The following is a 22,248-nucleotide window of genomic DNA, read 5'->3' on the forward strand; positions in this document are numbered from 1 at the left end:
GGGGTTCAGGGGGTCTTCCAAGAGAGAGAGAGATTTTGAAAGGGAAACTTCTAGAGAGAGAGAATTGGGTGTACAAAGGTTGAGGGTGAGGTCTCCTCTTGTAAAATTTTCTTTTTCATAGTGAAGTTTGCATGCTCTGTGGAGGCGAGCCCTTTTGTGGCTGATCTACGTATTTTGATTGTTTTGTTTTGTTTCTTCTTTCTTCCTGCTGCATTGCGTGGTACTGAAAAGATTTTGAGAGGTGGTGTCCTAACCAGACATCCATCCAATAAAATAAAAATAAAAGATATGGGTCTCCGGCCTTCTTGTACCTTTTTTTTCACTATCTTGCAAGTATAGGATGGTTATTCCTCCTTTTCCTCAGGCTTGTCTTACGGGACAGTGAGATGTTATCCTTGGACAACAAAATTACATTGTGAACATGATCTAAATACTATTTCCTATTTATTACATCTTTTTTAAGTCTTCCAATTGGGTGTTCAATACAGTTGATAAGATAAGGAGATCTAATGAAAATTTATGTATAAGAAGAAGGGGGAATATAATTTGATTTCTTAGAATGATGTGTGCAAAGAAAATGAGTTTGGCAGTTTAAGAATCTTGACTTTGAGGAAAGTGAAGACTATATTATTAGGGAATTTTGTTAGCATTTATTTAATAGGAATGGAGCTTGGGGTGATGAGCTGGCAAGGAAACGATACCACTATGATAGTGATGATCAAAAATGAATTTAAGGTTTCTTCTACAGTGCCTTTATTCTGGAGAAGCTAAATTTGGAAAAAGTTTTCACATGGACTCTTCTTGATGGAAATATTCCATGGAATATAGAACTAGACTTTCGAATGATGTCTATTGGTTATTGGTCTTTTGCAGCTGTCTTTTTTCTAATTTCTTTGGATCTTTGTGCTGAATTATAGTGTTAGTTCTGGGAGGTTAGAGGGAAAGGTATCCCGAGTCCAAAAGGCGTAGTGGTTTATATCTTCAAAATGATTTCAGTAATCTGATGCATATATAGCTGAACTTTAGAGCTGACTTTTGACTGATAAAAAGGGTTGAATGGTTAATATTGAAAAAAAATTAGAGTCTATGGATACATGTAATGCAAAATATTGCTGCTGAAATCCAGGTCAACATCGGTGCTATGCAGTTGGGAAGATTGGCGGGTTGTCCATTCAGATTGGCAAGCTTGGCTCAAACCTGTTTATCAGCTGAAGTAGGAAGGTTGGATGACAGTGGTTGCACTCGGACAAAGTACTCCTGTGCAAAATCTGACCAAAAATAGTATAAATATTAAAGTCTACTTGCTCGAGAAAATCCGATGGGATTGTTTGATGTCCCAGTCAAGTGTTGATCTTAGAGAACGCTAGAGGTTTAAAAATAGCAGGATGATAGCATAGTAACGGCCGGAGTCAAAAGAATTTATCAGAATGTCATTGGGTAGAGGTGGCAATCGGATAAATTGAATCAGGTACAGATCGGGTTGCATATGGGTTAGATCAAATATTTATCGATAAAAAATTTATCAACTTAAATTTAATTTATTTATTAAATAAATAAAAAAAATCAATTCCAATCCAACCTATCTATTAAATAGCTAATTCAATCTGATCGATATAATCCATTTATGAAATAGATAAATAAAAATAAATTAATTAAATAGATCAAGCAGATTGGTTAAATAGATCGAAAATAGATTAAGTATATTTTAAATAAATTAAATAAAATAAATTAATTATCAAATAAATTAAAATGATTTAAATAAATTAAAAATTTAAATCTGTATCTAATTTAAATATTGTTGCGGCCAATCGCCTCGTCGCCCGATCGCCGGGGAGCGTACACCTGCAAAAGGAAGTCCGCGTTGACCGGAGGCGGCTCCGGCGGGGATCCTCCGACGGTCAAGTCAGAGAGGAGACTGGGCAACAGTGAAATGTAGACAGAGAGCTCTGAGAGAGAGAGAGAGGAGCGAGCCTGAGTTTTCGGGAGAGACGGAGCGGATCGATCCCTTGCACTGTTGCCTTCCCCGGTTTATATAGTGGAGCACAGTATGGCGCCGTCATTAATGGCGCGGACAAGTGAGGACCTGTCAACTCACTGTGGACTGTCAGAGTCGCCGTGAAAACGTCATGTCGCCGTATGGCCGTCCAATCACCAGGGTTGACCCCGTTCTCGGCGGGACAACGCCCCTAGGTAACTGCGCCACATGTCCGTGTCAGAGCTGACAACGTCTGGCGGCTGTACGGTGGTTGGAGGAGCCGACCGACCCAAAGTCGGTAGCCAGCTGAGTGGTGTCGGGCCCCTCCATTGGTCGGCGAGCTTCATATGAGTCGGCCATCAGACCTCTGGGTTCAGTCGATCAGGATGGATACGCCCGACATATCCTCGGTCGGCGATAGGCCGTTGAACGGCCGGCAGTTAGCCACTGATGGCATCCGTCAGTCGGTTGCCCCGACCGACGATCGATCGGTCTATCGGTCAGTCGGAGTCGTCCGTCGGAAGCGGTCGGGCCGCCAGTCGGTCGGTCGGGCCGCTAGTCGGTCGGTCGGGTCCTCCGACAGTCGGTCGGTGGGTATCCCTCAACAAATATGCTTAAAAACAGGTCATTCGCTGGGCCGATGATCGTCGACTGATTTGTTAGCTGAAAAAAAATTTAAAAATTGAATAACTTTAAGTGTGCTTTTATTGCCGGCCATATGATAAGCTCTTTTATTAGCCTATTTATCATGTTAGTTATAGTCGGTTCCACGACGTGCCGGAAGCAAGAAGCCGTCATGGAAAAGGTTGCTATTTTCTGATCTCACTGACACACCATTTAGCATTCCTTGATATTTTTTAATATATTTGTTTGCTTCTTAGATTAAAAAAATAAAAAAATTATCAAAATTATATATTTACTAAGCCATGCCCTCGGTTCGGTCGAACCCCACGCGACGGGAGTCCTCCGCGGTTTGTATTTTGTTTTGACCTTGGGGGGCAGCCGGAGTAGAATGGAACAGCCTGTTTGTCTGCTGCTTTTTTGGATGGGGCGATTCATCCCCTCGGTACTCATCCGACTTTCCAACTATTAGATTCCATGCATTACTGTTGACGGTGATTCTGGAAAGAAACGTTCAAATTTGTGGCCATCAGAGCCCCTCCCCCCCCCAGCTGCCAATCATAATCATACGCTTAATGAATTCTTATCTCTCCATCGGTTTCGCTCCTTCCCGTCTCCTCTTCCTCTCTGACCCGTTTGCTCCCACCACCCCCTCCTCCCTTAACAGGTGATGCTTCCACAACCACTCCTCCAAATTCTATCTGTTGCTGCTGCTGAAAATTAAAAATCTTTCCAATGGATAAAACGGAGCCGCTCCTCCCCACCAGCACTCCTAGAAGAAAGCTTCTCCCCTCCACTCCCCCCTCCTCCATCCTCTGCTCCCTCCCCGAAGACGGCGAGATCTCCATCCCCTTCTCCCCTTCCCCTTCCTCCTCCCCCCTTCCCTCAAAGAACGCCTCATCTTCGGCTCCTCCTCCGACCTCCAATCTTCCATCTGTCCCGAAGCCCTTTCCCTCATCACCTCCCCCTCCACCACCTCCACCCCATCACCCCCAATCGTACCATCCGACCACCGACTTCCCATCATCCCCAGATCTCCGGTCGCTGCCTCAGCGGCAGCGGCGGAAGGCCCGTCGTCGTCGTCGTCATGGCTGACGGACCCGTCGGCGTTGGCCATGGGGCGGAGCAACCTGCACAGGTCGCGCACCGCCCCGGCCATGTCGGCCATCGACGCCCACGACCAGCAGCCGCCGTCGGCGTCCCCCCGCCGCCCCTCCATCGTGGGGCAGGCCATCGCCCTCCTTGCCATCTACCTCTCCCTAGGCGTCCTCGTCTATACCCTCAACCGCTCCCACTTCGCCGCCGCCGAGACCCAGCCCGTCGTCGACGCCCTCTACTTCTGTATCGTCACCATGTGCACCATCGGCTACGGCGACATCACACCCGCTACCCCCACCGCCAAGATCTTCTCCATCACCTTCGTCCTCGTCGGCTTCGGCTTCGTCGACATCCTCCTCTCAGGCATGGTCTCCTACGTCCTGGACCTCCAGGAGTCCCTCCTCCTCGGCGCCGTCGCCAACCCCCAGCACAACCGCAACGGCGCCCCCGGGGCCAAGCACCACTACCGTCGGGACGTCGCTCGCCACTACATCGTCGACGTCAAGAAGGGCCGCATGCGCATCCGCATGAAGGTCGCCCTTGCCCTCGGAGTCGTCTTGCTCTGCATCGGCGTCGGCACCGCCGTGCTCCGCTTCGTCGAGCACCTCGGCTGGCTCGACTCCTTCTACCTCTCCGTCATGTCCGTCACCACCGTCGGCTACGGGGACCGCGCCTTCAAGACCATGCCCGGCCGGCTCTTTGCATCGCTGTGGCTCCTCGTGTCCACGCTCGCCGTGGCCCGTGCCTTCCTCTACCTGGCCGAGGCCAGGATAGATAAGAGGCACCGAATGATTGCAAAGTGGGTGCTTTCCAGGGACATGACCATCGCCGAGTTCCTCGCCGCCGACATCGACAACAACGGTTTTGTCACGTGAGTACCCGCCAGCCTATACTTCTAGTCTTTTCTTTCAGATGCCACTCAATCATGTCTGCCCTTACCATCTTCTTCCCTTTCGCTGATCATTAGTGCGATGCTAATGATAGGAGATGTTATCAAGAGTATATAAGATTAAGGTTTGAAGGATTATTTGGGAGCTACCCATAAAGAACATTGAACTTGGTTGGGGTACCCTTTTTGAGATCCTATTCCCACATCTGCTCTTTTTGTGAGTGCTTTCTATCTTTTCTGATGCTTTTTCCTTACAATGCTCACCCTTTCTATCTTTTTCCTTACAATGCCCACCTATCATAATCTGCTTTCTCCTTAGAATGCTCACCCATCATAATCTGGCAGAGCAAAAAGGTTATTAAAATATGCAAGCTCTAGAGCTGAGTGGAGAGGGGGGCAGTCTACAAATTTCTATCAGCACTTCTTGATAAATATCTTTGGTACCTTTCTTGAGGTTGATTTCTCTTGCCATTCAGAGTACTAATGTTAATCCTTAGCATGATGAGAAGTGTAGCAGAAAGAGATATAGGTGGTTAGATATGGGTCTTAGGGTAGCAGGGAGAGACTTGTGCAGCCCAGAGAAGAGGGCAGGCTGCTTTAGAATTGTGTTTGCAGAAATAAAATCAGATATTTTCAAATCTGGCTTTGTCCATTATATTCAACCGAGAGCATTGACATAATAGCAGCAGCGAATGAACTAGGAAGAGATGAGATGGAAAAGGATGAAGAATGAGTGATTGTGTGAGGCAAATCTATAAAGCGTAGTGATTATTAAAAAAATGTAGTCCATACTTTATGCAATAGTATTGATGTCTAAAAACTTCATTACTTAGTCATTATTCAAATCAATAGACTATAATCTATACTCCATATAATTATATAAAAAACAAACTCCAAGATTAACCATTCATCATTGGAAGGTCAACATTCATCAATAAATGAAAGAAAATAAAGTCTTCATCTGCATCCCTAGAGGTATCAGGAAAGTATCTGTGGTTTATTTGGCAAGTATCTAAAATCTTTTCATAGTTTGAATATATATATATATATATATATATATATATATATATATATATATATATATATAAAATACCTAAAATAGGTATCGGAAATGTATCATAAAACTATCCAATAAGTATCGGTATACAACACAGACATGGCATGCAATTGGGAGTATCCATGTTTTCTAGACTCTAATTTGGATTTGACTGATGCTAGTGTGAAGCCCAAAGATCTACTGGTAGCTAATTGGTCAACTACTTCTGTTGTGGGAAACTCATTCATGAATTTAGGGCCTTTGCAAACTACTTATTCAGCCCTTGTGGGTTCAAGTGCTCCTTCTTCCAAAGATGGGACATGCCTGAGAAATGTCTGACCCAAATTAGAAGCTCTTGGTCCATGAATTCAAGTATGCAGCCTGTTTGGAACATATCTTCTATGGTGCCTTGACATCTGATATTGTAAGGTTTGTCCTGAGGATGGTGTTCCATGCTTTTGACCATACATCTCTGGTCCTCCTAAAAATATTTATAGTAGCTATCAGCAAAACAAATTATTAAAAAAATCAATTTTATGCCATTAATATTCAGAATGGCATTACAAAACACTTCATTAAAAATGTATCTGGTTATCATCCATGTTTAAATCAGATTCTTGACTCCTGAAGTTGTCAGATACTTGGATGTTTCTCTTGAAGTTGGATGCCAAGGCTTTATACAAACTAATGCAGCCCAGAGGAGGAGGGAAACTGCTTTGTGTTTTTGTTTCAAAAATAAATTAGATCTGATGCAGGCCTGGTTTACTGTTTATATCAGCTCTGTACAGGTGACAAATAGCAGAACGGAATAGAAGAGGCAGAAAAGGCAGGAAGAAAGAGTAAGCAGAGGACAATGTTAAGAGAGAAAAGGAGAAAATAGAGGAAGACAAAGTATGAACTAGAACTTTTAAAAACTTTTTGCAAAGTATGAACTAAAGCTTTTAAAACCTTTTTACTACTTCAGATCTGTTTCCATGATCGCCAGACTTCTTACTAAACAGTACTAGAATGTAAAGAAAATTGAATGTAAAAGATCTCACTGCATCTCTCAAATCTCTATCAAATCTTGCTAAAGAAAAAAAAAGGACCACGACTGCATCTTCTAAAATCACCTAATTCTAAAGAATCTAGAACTCAAAATGATCAAAATTATGATCAGCTGAAGCCCCAAAGATCTTCTTGTAGTGGCCAGGTTTTTGAGAATGCTTTTTAGGCTGAGTGTTGAGGTAACACTATTATGGCAGATTTATGTACTTAGCATTAGAGAGGAATGATTTATCTAGGAACCCTTGATTCAAAAAACTATGGAGGATAAGGAATAGTTGGAACTTTTAGACGAAATTAGTTTGGTCAAGAAGAACTGGTGATATATTTGAGGTCTGTGAGTTTTGGACCTGTGGTGATTTTTAAGTTGATCCTATCATTCCTACCTCTTAAGTGGTGACTGTAGAAAGCATCTAATAATCTGACATTACCCAGATGGAAGGATTTCCTTGAGAAAGTATAGGGCTTTGTCTAGAAAAGAAAAAGACATTCATTGTGGACGTGGAATGAATTTTATGTAGCATACTGATGAGATTTAATTGATCTTTTTAACTGTTCCTTCTCTGATATAGTCTGGGGATATGGTGCCTTATTTTAATCTTAAGATCCCTGCTTTTGGTAATTCTCTGGTGCTCCTCGGTCAGCTCAGTAAAGTAATTGAAATATTGTTGATAAGACAGATATGGCTTAGATTTCTCTTGACACCTAATTGCTAGAGCTTGCTGGCCATTGAATGGTATGATCTTTGACAATGAACTTAGAAACTAATGTGTGAAATGTACTATTGACTTTTTGGGTTATGAAACCTAGTAGCTGGTAGAACTATAGAAGATTTTTTGTTGATAGGCTGAGGTTAGATGGGTGTAGAATGTTGGTTACGTTGGATAGAAATTTTGCTTTATTTTGTAGTATTGATGATCAGCTAGATATTCCCTTGATATGGTTAGTTCTTGTGGTTGATTTTAGAAGGTACCGGGTTTTGATTTTTTTTTTTTCAGGTCATGTGGTCTTCTTTTAGGAGACTAGATTTATCATGCCCCTTTTAAAATCTTCATTATTGTTATTAATATAACTCAGGTAGTGATACCTAAATATTTGGCACATATTCCTTATGCCCTAGCATCCTAAAGTGTCCAATACATCAACTTCAACAAGACAAACTGTAAGGACATCGTGCAATATAAATATATGATATAAAAATGTATCAGAATATTTTCTGCAAGACCCATATCAAATTAAGGAAAAGTTGTAAGATGAGACGGTAGTGAAGGACCATCTATAATGACTAGTGCCTTTTGGGTAGGACCTGGGGAAGAGATTTAATTAGGTTGAATCCAATTGAATTATTTATTATCCTGAACCTGTGTATGGGATGGCAGTGACCAACTTTTCAGATAAAGGGCAAATAGGAGGTAATCTACAGTCCCTTGCAAGTGAAATAGGATTTCCTAGAAGAAAAGAAATTGTGTGCTTGCAAGGGCATGTCATGAAATTCTGTTGTTTGTGGGAGGTGGGAGCTTACCAAAGCATGCAAGGACACAATCAAGAGGTGAGCCCTTACCCACACTCTAAGCAGGTGGGGATTGACAAGCACAGCAACCTAACCAAGTGGATCCACCAAAGCAATTTTCTCTCTAGATGGGATGGTCTCCTGCGGTGTGCCCCTAATTTCCACTGACTAAATGCTTCATATATGGAACTTAAATCTACTATCTATTGGCCGGCTCAAAAAATTCAGCTCATTTCTAAAGCCAATCCACTCAAATTCTTGATGACTCAGGCAATCCTGTCAGGGAGACTCTTGCTAATGAAATTCTATCCTGAATACATAAATGAAAAGCTGTCAAAAGACAGGCATTCAGGCTTCCTTCCTGTACCTTCAGCATCCTATGGCTCATCTTTGGCCCCTGATCTTCCAGATGAAATCAAAATCTAGAATCTAGTAGGTAGTGGTAGGCAGCCTTTTCTTCTCACTGCATGGATTGGCTCTCTCATTCATTTTTGCAGAAATATCTTATCAAAAGAAAAAGGACTTCTAGTTGGAAATGGAGCATGAGCTCATGCGCCACCAATAGGAAGAAAAAGAAACTTTGATCACTCATTTGATTTTATGTTATTACCTATGCCAGAGCAAGAAGAGCATGAAATGAGAGAAAACCCATCCTAGAGAGAAAAAGCAAACCTAACCGATCAAAGAAGTGGGGCCAGTAAGAGCGTCAAAGAAAGACGGGATGAGACAGAGGAAGAAAAAGCTTATTGTAAAATTGCATCCCTCCTGACCGATGAGGAAGTGATATGAAAACTGGTTGGGCCAAGCACTTTTGGTCCAACACTACTATTCTGCTTGGCTTTTGGTCAATCAACCATGCCCAATATTTTTACCTTTCTCAATCCGTCCATAGTGAGCATGGAGGATTGGAAAGAAGATCACCTGGTTTGCTGTCCTACGTTCCATGATTGGGAAGGACATAAAGGGTTTCTGACAAGAGAAGAGGATCTGTTCTTGATACATAAGTAATACTTAGTAAAGATTGAATGCAAAAAATAAAAAAAGAAAAAGAAAAATTAGAAGAGAGTTGACGAAGAGAATAAGGGGAAAAATTGATACTAGATTAGACAGGGAGAGGGAAGATATCATAGAATAAGAGGAAGGAATAAACAGCAAAGAGAAGGGGATGACAGACACTAAAATCCGAGCCAAGAGAAGTATTTTCTCTCATTCAAACAATTGTAGTACAATGCTTTCCTTAGTGGTTGGCCATAAACCTTTTCTGTCCTTTTCATTGTTTATTTTACAAATAATCTAGGTCTCTTAATAACCAAGTAACCAAACTCCAAATTGGCACCCAAAATCTTTCCTAAAATGCAATATTTGGAATCCTACAAAAACCCATATAGGAAGACATGTGCATTGCTTAAAACAAAGAAAGAAAGACACATAATCTGTTTAAAATCAAATCCTGATGAGTTCAGAACTTTCACAACCCAATATAAACCCAAAGTAGAACTTTTGCATGCTTATCATACTCGAAATGGTACTCTAGAATTCTACGGACATTGTACACTATTATTTTAAGAAATCAAAATGATTGGGTATTGAAGTGTCACAACTTCACCTAAAGTTGCTTTTGACAAAAGACTAACAAAAAGAAAGACATTCAAGCACCCAACTTTTTAGTTAATACAATATGATCCATGTTTGGAGTGCCACAAAGTCTTGTATTGTGTTGAAGTGTTCAAAATTGTCGGCACTTTAGAACTCCTAAAAGCCAAACCTTATAGGCAAAACTTAATTCAAGTAGCATTTCCCACTTATTCTTAACTTAAGAAGCTTGAATTGTGAAGTTACATGAAGACGGAGATTTTTTTTAACTATATATGAGAGTTTTCTTGTCTTTCTTTCATTTGATGGATAGGAGGTTAATAGTTGACTGTTGGAGGGGAAGGTGACAAATGTATTAGATCTTGTTAAAGAGAATTTTTTGGGTGGATGGGTGGAGAGAATTAATTTATGCATTCTTATTGGCAGAATTACTTTGTTTTTATGGTGCACCAAGTTTGTGATTTCTCTTTTATGCTTCAGCTACTATTCTTACCTCTCATCCACTATTTTTTTCTTTTTGCTAACATGGTCAATTTTTTATTCTAAATTGATTTTCTATAAAACACAAACCTTTTTTTTTTTTTTTGTTTACTGGATGTTAGATTGCAAAATAACATGTAGTTCAGAATTCCCTTCTAGTTCCATTAATCTTGTGTCATCAATGCATATGGATTGTATTTCAGGTTACCTACGTTTAGGCTTTGCTTGGGAAAAATCTTTTTACCCATTTTGATAACTTAACAGATTTGTTTTGGATTAATCTTCTGGCTTATTAAATAAGTTAATCATTAATCAGATGAAATCACATACTTTTCTGTGTAAGTTTCCTAGAACTTGCATGCCGAGGAAAATAAATTTGTTAAGCTATTTGCCTTCAAAGAAGTAGGTAGATGCATGGTCAGCACTTGTTGATTTTTTTTTTATTTTTTATTTTAAATTCTCTTTTTCCCATGCATGAGGCTGATGATAATTATACATAATTCTTGAATCCCTAATGGTTGGTACATCTCATGTGATAGAGTCATAGCCATCGATAAATCAGTCATGTATTATACATGGCAAATGCTGGTCTTATTCTTGGTATTCAATAATCTGCAGCAATATTCATTGTTCTGTGGTTGGGGTCTTTCACTATCTTTAGTTTGGATTATTCTTTCTTGGCATTTTCTTGATTCAAAAAATCATGCCTATCTGGCTTTGCTGAATCATCCTCTCTCTCTCTCTTTTTTTTTTTTTTTGTGTGTGTGTGTCTGTGTAATGCAGTAAATCAGAGTTCGTCATTTACAAACTGAAGGAGATGGGGAAGGTATCTGAAAAGGACATCATGCAGATCTGCGATCAGTTTGATAAACTAGACACTGGAAAATGTGGAAAAATTACACTTTCTGATCTTATCGAGGGTCATCACTAATTGTCACGTCTATTCTGATGGGTGATCCTGAATGCATCTTGGTGTGTAGAAAGGGGCATGCAAGCAGCTGCTAGAGATGATGTTACCGGCATATCCCTGATGTGAAACAAAGCCTGTGGGCTGACGGTGGGATAAGCTTGTGCAATTTGTAGCCGTGTTGGTCCTACGACACTCCAAACCAAGCTTTTAGAAATGTCCAAGCACGTAGAATGTCCAAGCAACCCAAACCCAGAGATCACTTCATGATTAAACCATTTTTATATTCGATTGTTGTTTTATAGGGTTTTTTTTTTTTTTTTTTTTTTGTAAATATAAGTTTTCTTTTTTACATCAACACTGTATGGGTACTTTTAAAATTTAAAGGAACGATTTGGATGCTAATGTCATGTGTCATAGATGTTCTGGTTTGGTGGAAAGAGTGGTATTGAGTAGACTGAAGACATGGTGTAAAAATGCAAGTGGTGTATGAGTCGCCGTTTTGATGCCTAGCGGACAACTGGAATCACTGATTCTGCTGCTTCAAAGAAATTGAGAAAAATTTTCAGGATGGTCAAAGTATGTGAAAACTCTCCTCATCTTTCCTACTGCCAATTTCTCAGGTTTATGTATAAAACTGATGTATCCCCAGTGATGGAGTCTTCAGATTACATATGGTGCCCTTTAAGCCTTGGTTGGTTGGTTCCTTCTTGTATTCCTCCCGGTCCTTGACCACTCAAGAGCAATCCATGGTATGCAGAAAGGGTTGTGTTGGATTCATGGTGTATCTGCATTTAGACCCAATAAGAAAAGTCGAGTTTAGATTCCAGTTCGGAACCATCAAAACTAGTATTCTCCAAACTGGCGTGTAAACTCAATTAATTGGATTCGAATTTGGGTTCCATGTTTTTGAGATTTATTTAGTACATAATTTAAGTAGCCAAAGGTTAATGATTTCCAGAATAGAAAGGACTCTTATCATGATAGTCCTTTATATGTGACAGATTGCAGCAGGAAAGCAGCTTGATATGAGGAGTGATGGTTGGTTTTGTTAAAAAAAAACAATCACTTCTGAGACATATTTAAATTGTTATTTATATTTAATTTAATTAAAATATAATCCAAATTTAAATGTTGGCCGGAATTTTGGAGCCGAAATGGCAGTAGAAAAGTATGCATAACAAAAATGTATAAATCTAAACATTAAAAAAAAAAATGAACACAAATTAGAGACAATATTTTTTCACATTCCTAAATTTATATATATATTTTGTGTATATGTATCTAAGTTATCAGATCCTCATGTTTGAACATAGCTATATCCAACTCGATAAGAAAATCAGATACTACATAGAATCTAACTCAGTGAAAATTTAATTTGAATTCATATTCAATTATTATAAAATAACCGGATAGAGTTATGTGAGTGTTTGTGTAGGCATATATTCAGTCCCATATCGGCTATGTATTGAATAGATTTTAGATATTTATATAGAGCTAAAGAATCTAAATAATACTTTATTGGATAGCCATTTTCAATAAGGTCCTCAATCTTTATAAGTGGTATTAGAACGGATCCAATCCATAGCCCATATATATAAAGGGACTGTAGCATGTGATCTTCTAGAATGACCAAGGGCTAATTATGGTGTTGATGATTGAATTTAGAATTTTAGCCTAACAAAAATTCCTAGATTATGACAAATGGTATTAAAGTGGATTCGGCTCATGGCTTATATAGACCAAAGAACACTACAACATGGGTCAATTTGAACTGCCCGCAAACTAATCATGAAATTCATAATTGGATTTATGATATTTGTATTTTGATTTGAATGGACTTGATTCTTTAGTCTAGTGAAGATGCTAGAACTTCAACGGAAATAATATGTGAGGATTTATATAAATATGTGTTTAATTCTACCTCGACTATGCACCGAATAAATCTTAAATAGTTATGCAGGATCAAAAATTTCAAATAATATCTTTCGACTAGTTTTATTGGGTGAGATCTTGAGCTGTTGTAAGTTATCGAGCTTTTATGCATCATTTACACCTCTAAGTATATAACTATGTACCATTCAACCAACCACAACCAAAAAGACAACCTAATGATGTTTCCAAGCTACCGACATCGCTTGTTTTTCTTTGCAACTTGTCAGTTGCTAGGGATCTAATGAATTGTACCATGAAGCTAACAAATTATATGTTTTAGAATAAGTATATATTACATACTTGGATGTGATAATGAAGTTATAAAACTTCAAATAAGAATTTGAAGTTGCTTACCAAAATAGAAAAAAGAAGAATTTGGAGTCCGTGAATCCCTTTTTGATTTGCAGCAGTTTCAAGCTTGAGCTTGAATTTTATAATAGAAATTTCACAAAAATTGATACATTTTACTTCTGTTTTTGCAGACTCAAGCATATTTATTTCTTTATTTATTTATTTATTATGTTCAAGAATATTCAGGTTTCTATCGGTCTCATAGATGCCTTGCAGGCCCACAATCATACATTCAGCATTAAGAGTATGAGAATTTACTACACGAATTGATAGTCACTACCACAGGAAACTTCTGAGAGACTACATAGATTGCATAAATCTGCAAGTCCATGAGGCCCCACACAATTAAGAGCATACTCAAGGTAGCATGTTACTGTAGTCAAGGGTGGCATTATAAACACCTTGAAACTTCTATAGGTGCATAAATTTGCCGGTCCACGAGGCCACATATAATTAAGGGCATCCTCAAGGTAGGACGTCGCCGAAGTCAATAGTGGAATTATGACTACCTTAAAACTTCTTTCCCCGCAGGAGTTTCATGCTAAAATTGGACAGTTAGCAGACTTGGATAAGGGGGGAAAAAAATTATCGATTTTCCCCAACCAAAGTCATATTTTACCATACATATTTCCATGGTTTATCTTTTAGCAAAGCCTTTAATTAAGCGTCACATGAGCGAAAATCACAAATCAGGAAACAACAAGAATCCAACAAAAACCCAAAAGAAACATACCATAAAAATTTCATGAATTGTCGCTTGATGGTCTTGGGCACTAGCACTACAGTTAGTTGCCTATAAATATAAGCAGGATTTGTTAGTAACGCCCAAACAAAAGGAGGGAACCTCTCAGTCATCTCCCCACCAGCTAACTCCTAACATACACATATAAATAAATATCTGAAAAACCATCAAAACTTGGCTTCCATTAACTTAGCTCAAAATAGAACTAGGGCCTCAAGAGAACACCAATACTAGGATTTGCTAATAAGCATCAGCAAAAAGACTCCCCACACAAAACCAAAATTCTTCAGGGCAACCAGGCAATGCATCGAAAATCATTCCGAAAATTTTCGCCATGACCTCCATCTCCTGAATGCAATGCCTCACCGCTTCGTTGTTTACTCCTTGAGATCCTTCTCTGGCGCCCTTGCACATGATTCCTTCCTGGGCATCATCTGCTCCAACATCTAGTCCATGTAACTTGCATTTATTCTTCTTATCACCCTGCATTATATTATAGGAAAAGGGATAAGGAATTCTGCTGTGGTCTTCCGGTGATATAAAAGAAAATTAAATTGCCAAGTGGAAAAATAAGTTATGAAGAAATATAATACATACCAAGCTGTGAAGCTCGATTCATTCCATTTTCCAAATTTGAAACTTAGCTGTCATTTGTTTTAGATTGTATAATGCTTGTGATCCTGCTATAGGTAAAATTTTAGTCTGAGAACATGCAGATAATCAAATGGCAGGGTACCTACTGCAACAGAAAAGATGTTTCAATATTGCCAATTACTGCTTTAATATGGTGGGAACCAAATATCCACGAGTACAGATTCAAACTAATGTATTTTGTCTCCACCAGTAATTTATGCGGTAACAATAATTTGAACTGGCTTTTGAACTCACCTCCCTCTGAGGCTGAGTATCTCTGTCAAAAGTTCTGATATTTCCTGCACCTTGTTATTCATCTGCTCCTCTCTATTCTCTGATTTCAAGGATTGGAGCCTTATAAACTCCACAAGATCTATTTCCACTACTCTAAGTTGCCTATCAACATGTTCCAAAAAGTCTTTACATGAGGACATGTCTTTTAAACTGCTGATAATGTTATCATCATTTGAAGTGACAATGCCAGTACACACTTCAAAATTGGGCTGACAATCCCCAGGGAGGTTTACTTCACAGTCCTGAGTCATGGGCACTTTATTCTCACCTGATTTAGTTAAATCTGTGCAAATGCTATTAGTTTTGTTTGAAACTTCATCATCACCATACTTTGGGGAGATAAACCGAACCTGTTGACAAGAATCTTTTTGGCTAACCCCAGAGTGCATGGCAACATGTTGTATTAGCTGTGTTTCCTTCAATGAAATCACCTGAAACCAGGTAGACTTTCAAAAAGACCATAACACGATATATTCTGTTATGTTATTATTACAGCAAACATATGAACTATCGCATGAGCTAAAATACCTTAAACAATGATCATACAAAATGAATTAGACTATAAAAAGACAAAAGATTACCATGTGGTGTCTTTGGAGGAGACATAATTAAGTCTAGAACCTCAAAAATATATTATCTGTGATAACTATAAGAATATCTAAGAAGGTTCACCAATCTATTCTGCACAAGCTTAAGACATGGGTTGCGTAGGGCATGTGATAAGACAAAGAACAATGGCACCATATCATGAAAGGAGAAACTGAAAAACAAAAATTGGAGATTAACTTGAGAGAGAGAGAAAGAGAGAGAAGGTACTTTGTCTATCAACAATTAACAGACATAATGAAAGGATTAATAAGGAGGTGCTTTTGGGAATTGGAAATTTTGGTTCATTGTAATGAAGTACTGAAGAGTTATTACAGGCATACATCTCCCCAAAGTCCTTTAGATGGGCTAACTGGATGTGTGAGAGATCTTTGGCAGGTAAAAATTTCCATGATATAATGGAAAATAATTCTAAATCATCAACTGGAATCACATATGTATTGTTTCTTGGTATCTTCACAAAATTGATCATAAATAGGTCTGCCGGTTTTATGTTTGACTCCTTAGTTGAATGGGGGAAAATATCATTGATATAATTGGTCCATCAGTTCTCATTTGTCAGTAGTTGTAGACATCGTGTTACTCAAAAATCAAAATATTAGAGATAACAGCTGCATCTTACCAACAGGACAAAGCTCTTTTATTGATTTAGTATAGAGAAAAATTTACAATTTGGGGTGAGCCGATGAGCTAGCTGAAGATAATTTGATTCAGCCTCTAAACTCTGGTGAAGCATTATCTGCAGGAGAACTTGGAAGTTAATCTACACTTCCTTGGATTGGATACTTGGAAATTCAATTGTTTGCTTTTACAAGGTCATTTTGTTAAAAAAAGGCAACCCGGTGTATGAGGCTCCAGACACAATGGGGTCTAAGGGGATTACTTCCTTACCCCCACCAACTGTAGAAAGGTTGTATCCGTGTTTCAAACCTAAGACACGTAGGCCATAATGAAGCAACTTTACTGTTATGCCAAAGCTCACCCTTTTACAAGGTCATTTGGTATCGAGTACCATTCAGAACCTGGAGACAAGTTTCTCATGTTCTGGTTGATTCTTCTTTCTTTGCAGTATTCTACAGACTCCTATCAAAATCAAACTCACCTTACAGGATTACTTTTTTACTATCATCCCAATGTTTTGGTAGGAACAGAGCACAAAAATCTTTGAAAGCATAGGCACACAAATTCTTTGAGAAACTTTATCACAATCTCAAGCTTTAAGTCGTGTTGTAATTTGAAGACCATAGCAACTAATCAAAACATTGAATTATGTATAAGTGGGATTCCCTTGCTCTGTGAGTTAACATAACTCGAGCAAGGAATAATTTAATTTCAATGTAAAATGTTTTGAGAATCTTCAAATATTAACATTATCTAGAGCAAGTAAACCGCCTAATGGTACAACTTCAGTGGCAGCAAAAAGGCATCTTTGGAGACTCAGAGTGTTTATAGACGCTGATTTGTCTCCCCATCAAGATGTGGGAGTGAACCTTAGATTTGGTGATGAGGCAGACATAAAAAAAGGGCATCCTAGTGCATGAGGCTCCTGCAGGATTTGAAAAGGGTCAGATTCGCACAGTCTTACCCCTACAATGTGGAGAGGCTGTTTGCACGATTTGAACCTGTGACACCAAGGTCACAGTGGAGCAACTTTAGAAAGAGCAATTAAACAGCAAAACGGTATTCCTACCAAAAGAACAACAAAACAGCTTAACTTCAAAGCAAAAAAGGCACATACCAGGGTGCATATAGATCCTTATTTCAAGTTTTTAACACTCTTGGGAAGAGGAAATGACTCTTCGTAAGGCGACATAGCGGGGGAGCAAAGATTAAACTAGAAAAGAGACAACAGAGGAAATATTGAAACCGTCTAGTCTTCAAGTCCAAGTTAGAAATAAATGTACTATTATTTATATTATATTATGGCTTCTTTCAAAATAAATAAACTTGCCTATTTCACAATATTATTTTCACATTCATCTTAACTTTATCATACTCATGTGTTTGCTATTTATTTGAATATCTTGAAGATGATATAGTTTAGGTTACTAGGCGAGTCATGAATCAATGAGATGCAGCACCGATCCCACCTATCTGAACTCATTTCTTTGTTCTTCGACATACTAGAGCCTCTACAATAACTAATCTTTAACTGCTATTAAACTATCTAAATATTTTTTATCCCATGGAGGATAAGCAAAAAATTTAGCTGCTAAAAAGATCTTAGAATAATGCATGTACCATATAGATGTATGTCTGTTAGCTCCTTAATCATATTGATGGACTTCATATTGACAGACTTTTGCTTCTCATGTTTCACTTCTTGTGTGTTTATCCATTGCAAGTTTTCCCTTTTTTAATTGGTTGAATTTTTTTAGAATATCTACAGTATCTGAATCTAAAAGACAATAAACAGACCCAACATTTTGATATCCAATAAACAGACCAAACATTTTGATATCCAGTGTGTGGAGAACTAGTATGAATTCACCATAATCAAATTTTACAATGAATGCAATTATTTTTTGTAAACCGAATTCTGTAATCATGCATAAGTAAAAGGAAAATATGAGAGGTGAAATATGAAGAATACATTGAAACTCCCTAGGTGATTTACATATTTATCCATCTAAATCATTACAAAACAGAGGAAGAAAAAAACATATCAATATGACATAATTTGACCATATTACAATTAAATGCTACCAAAACAAAGTGCAGAATTAGTACAAGTAGCACATTAAATGTACTATGAAGAGCTATACCTCACTGATCTTTGCTGAAAGTTTATCAAGCACCTCGATGCGGCTTTTTGATTTCTCCAAGGCTTGCATCAGCTTCTTCTTCTGTATAAGCAGCTCCCTTGCCTTGCTTTCCTTGCCGACAAGAACATCAGCACTTGCCCTTTTTTGAAGATTCTCAGCTGCCTCTGTCAAACGCATAAGCCTCAATCGTGCACTATTTGCTGGAAACAAAAGGTTAGTAGGAAAACGAGAATAATCTCTAGAATGAGCTATTTATTTTTTGTACTTCAAGTTAAGGCCATAATTGAGAAATAGACATAAGAAACGTGTCGTTAAAGATAGAATAAAGATTTTGCAACTGAAAAGGCAACAAATGCCAGAAAGAGAACTTAATATTGAAATGACAGAAAAGGAACTGCAAAGTTCCTCACCATCATGTTAATGGACTGCAAATTTTGTATGAACATTACGGGAAATATTTATGCATAATGTCTCAGTAGCTAAGAACAAAATGAAAAAAATTCTGCATTGGTTACACATGGTTCATACAAATTGATGCAACCATTCATGCGAAGATGCAGCGTCATTCCATAAACCAATTTATAGGATTGGTCCACTGGAGAAAGTGATTATTCAAATTGTATTGGTCGGAAGTCAGCTAGTTCCATGCCACTTACTTCTAACATAGTCCCCATGCTTCATTCTATTAATTATTACAAGCTTCAAGATATAGAGAGAAGAAACTAGCAAAAAGAAGAGCAAGGAGAAAAAAGGAAACAGAATAGTTTCTCTACACTTATTCTAAAGTGGCATAATCTGCATTTCCCATTTGTCAAAAAGAATGCTAATTTAACTTTCTTTATTACAAATGTGATCATGAGGACCATTTCTTGAATCACACATGCGCACATATGAGTCATAGTTAGTGCTGGATCAAAGACATATGCTATCATTATTAGTCTTGAGACATATTTTGTTTGCACCAAACGCAAATTTCAATGTAATAAGTCACAATTTTCTGATGAAAGCATACATACACTTGACCAGCATCCAATCACTGTATGTATTATCTCATTTTACCTTTTTTATGCTGCATGCTAAGAAGTAATGGATGCCTAACCAAAATATTCTTGAGATTATAGGGACTAGAAAATGAGATTGCAATTCAACGAATATTGATTAGTGACATATCAACACAAGAAGGTTTGTAATTACTCTCATGGAAATAATTATTCTCATGGAAAGTTCACAATTAAATATGCCAGTAAATTGGTCCGAGAGAATATAAAATCCGCATTCTCTTTGCATATCCAGAAGGCAAGTCCAGTATGGGAATCCCTGTGGAAAATCAAAGACATAGCCTTACACAATCCACATAAGTGTCTTTATTTGGAGGAACCTCTACTAGACATATCTGTTCCCAAGATGAAAACCATGAAATTCTTATAAGCATACAACCTTACTCCTATGTGTTCCAAACATAATGAAACCTACGAAGATTTTCTTCTTTTTTTTAAGAATCTAAAATTTCACAATTCGTGCTTGATTCTAAACCATAAGCAGCATAATCTTTGGTTGGCTCCTACCACAGGAAGGTTAAATGCAATATTGATGCCCAATATTAGCAACTAATGTGTCCCCTGCAACCCTAAAAATCCTATTTAATTCCAACTCCAAGGCACACAATCCCATCCCTAAAAGATCCCTGCTTAACTACCCCAGTCCCTAAAACATGCACACACACGCGCGCACACACAAAAAAAATAAAAAGAGTACTCATGTCCCTCATCCTAAGTATTCTCTCATTGATCGGGTTCGTCGTCTCTAGTTGTCAGCGTAGTTGGTATTGCATAACAACTTCACAAGGAAAAAGAATGAGCAATAGTTAATATAGAATTCCTTATTTTCTTCTATTGTCTGGGCAAATATATTACAACGAGAAACAGCCAACAAAGACTTGCGTACATGGACAAAGATTAAAGCCAACATAACACATCTTGTACCTCTCCGAGTTTTTCCTTTTTTTTCTTTTCTTCTTCTTCTTCCTTCTTTCTTTTTTTCTTTTTTTTTTTTTATATTTTATGCATCACGTCTACTGCTACTATGAAGGTAAGTAGATTGAACGAAACTGTCTGCCGACGAAGGAAACAAAAAAAAAAAAAAAAAAAAGAATAGATAAGGTACAAAACCAGAAGGCGAAAGGCATGCAGAGGAGTTAGAGAGAGATGGAGAAGGGAGAAGGGAGAGGGGAGGGGAAGTACCCTTGGACCTGGTTATCTGGGCTTCGGCGTGGAGTTGGTCGAGTTGAGTCCTCAGCTGCTCGGTGTCAATGCGATGAGGTTGGTTGCTGGAAGAAGCCGCCGCCGCGAAGGGCACGGCCCTCCTGCTGGTGCTCGCCGGCGGGAGAAAACTCTTCAATGGAATAATTAAGGCTGGGCTCGAAATCATCCTCTCGGATTCTCGCTACTCCTATTTCTTCCTATTCCTGCCCATCCCCTCTTACGACCATATCGTCTTCTCAGACGCTGCCGGTGCCTGTCTGTGCGCGTGAGATGCACGTGCTGCCTTGTGCCAGGCATAAGGCCATCCGAGGAACAAGCTGTTCACAGCATTCTGGATTAGGTTGAAAATTTAGTGGACTGACCTTGAAGTCGCTGCCTCAAATATGGCTGTCCAGAAATAGCTTTACCTTCGACGTTGAGATTATGCGGCATATATTGAAGGGAGCCTGATGCTTAGCCATAGAGTTCTATCATTTTGATACTATTAATTTGGATTTTGTCATTCCAAATTTTTGAGATTTCTTTACTACAATTATAGCGATTCGAAGGATTATTTTTATTTGCTAAAAGCTCTCCATCTTTAAAATTTGTCAAGATCAACTTTAATGACAGTGTCAGAGACGACAGTAATGATTCAGACTTTATCATCAGGGGTTCGAATGCTAGACTTTTGACAGCAGAGGGATCTCAATTCTTTGACCTAACCGTCTTTGATACTCAACTTCGTACTGCTTAAACGGGCATCATTTGTAAGAGATAGGAGTTGCCGGCTAAAAAAATCTTCATCGATGCTGATTTTGCCACTATCATTTCCTAGATCCAAGTGAGGTAAAACATCTAGATGTTTACTTGCTTCTCCATGACATCTGGAGATCCCTTCACCATTCCACCAAGATGACTTTGGCATGTTTACTGGGAGGCCAACAATGTTACGAATTGGACGGTTTCCTTTATTGTCAAACATACTAGAGACTGGACTTGGCGCTAAGGCGACATCTGTCCTCAAGTTTTGAAAGATATTTTGTATTTTGATTTTTTAGACTGCTCTGATATTAAAATAGTGTGACTGTTCGTTTGTATCAAAAAAAAAGACGTTACCTCAAAGATCTTATCTTAGTTATAAAATTATGATGAGCAAACAGTGTATAGAGACTAGATGCAGCGGTGGATACAGCGAATACCTAAGATTTCAGGAATAAACTAAATCATCTGAGAATTTCTACTTAATTGAACTTGATATATACTAACCGTAGATAAATAATAATTCATATAATACAATACATTATATGATCAATTATATTTTATAAAGTTATGTTTACATTTCCTTCGTCATGTTCTCCGATAGGAAAAAGTATGAATAAGTGTAGATGCAACGCTGGCTTGATCAATCTACATGGGCTTGGAGTCTTCTCTAATTGAATTCTGTGTGGTCCTAATATTAAACTTTGATATGGATTTAAGCTTTCAAATCAACTAGCATGTTCAAAGTCTATGAAATCTAAGCCAGT

At 38.5% G+C, this 22,248-nt stretch overlaps 2 protein-coding genes across 3 annotated transcripts; one reads left to right on the forward strand and one right to left on the reverse strand.

The window, feature by feature from the left end:
* The first annotated feature begins 2,668 nt into the window (after window positions 1–2,668).
* Window positions 2,669–11,558, forward strand: LOC105044964 (two-pore potassium channel 3). The gene is given in 3 exon segments (XM_010923089.4): window positions 2,669–3,470; window positions 3,473–4,565; window positions 11,030–11,558. Coding segments are annotated over 3 exon segments (1,380 nt in total). The 5' UTR covers window positions 2,669–3,331; the 3' UTR covers window positions 11,178–11,558.
* A 2,587-nt stretch (window positions 11,559–14,145) lies between these two features.
* Window positions 14,146–21,094, reverse strand: LOC105044980 (uncharacterized). Of its 2 annotated transcripts, none has more exons than XM_029266543.2 (5): window positions 20,720–21,094; window positions 18,480–18,643; window positions 15,070–15,539; window positions 14,779–14,864; window positions 14,146–14,664 (listed from the first exon to the last, which is right to left on the reverse strand). In XM_029266543.2, the coding sequence occupies exons 1-4, from the start codon at window positions 20,904–20,906 to the stop codon at window positions 14,822–14,824; spliced, it is 864 nt and encodes a 287-aa protein (XP_029122376.1). In that variant the 5' UTR covers window positions 20,907–21,094; the 3' UTR covers window positions 14,146–14,664; window positions 14,779–14,821. The 2 variants fall into 2 exon arrangements, with proteins under 2 accessions (XP_029122376.1, XP_010921410.1); XM_010923108.4 differs by having other exon boundaries at window positions 18,480–18,679; window positions 20,720–21,088.
* Between the last annotated feature and the right edge of the window lie 1,154 nt (window positions 21,095–22,248).

Source organism: Elaeis guineensis, chromosome 2 (assembly GCF_000442705.2).
Source record: "Elaeis guineensis isolate ETL-2024a chromosome 2, EG11, whole genome shotgun sequence".
Taxonomy (NCBI): Eukaryota; Viridiplantae; Streptophyta; class Magnoliopsida; order Arecales; family Arecaceae; genus Elaeis; species Elaeis guineensis.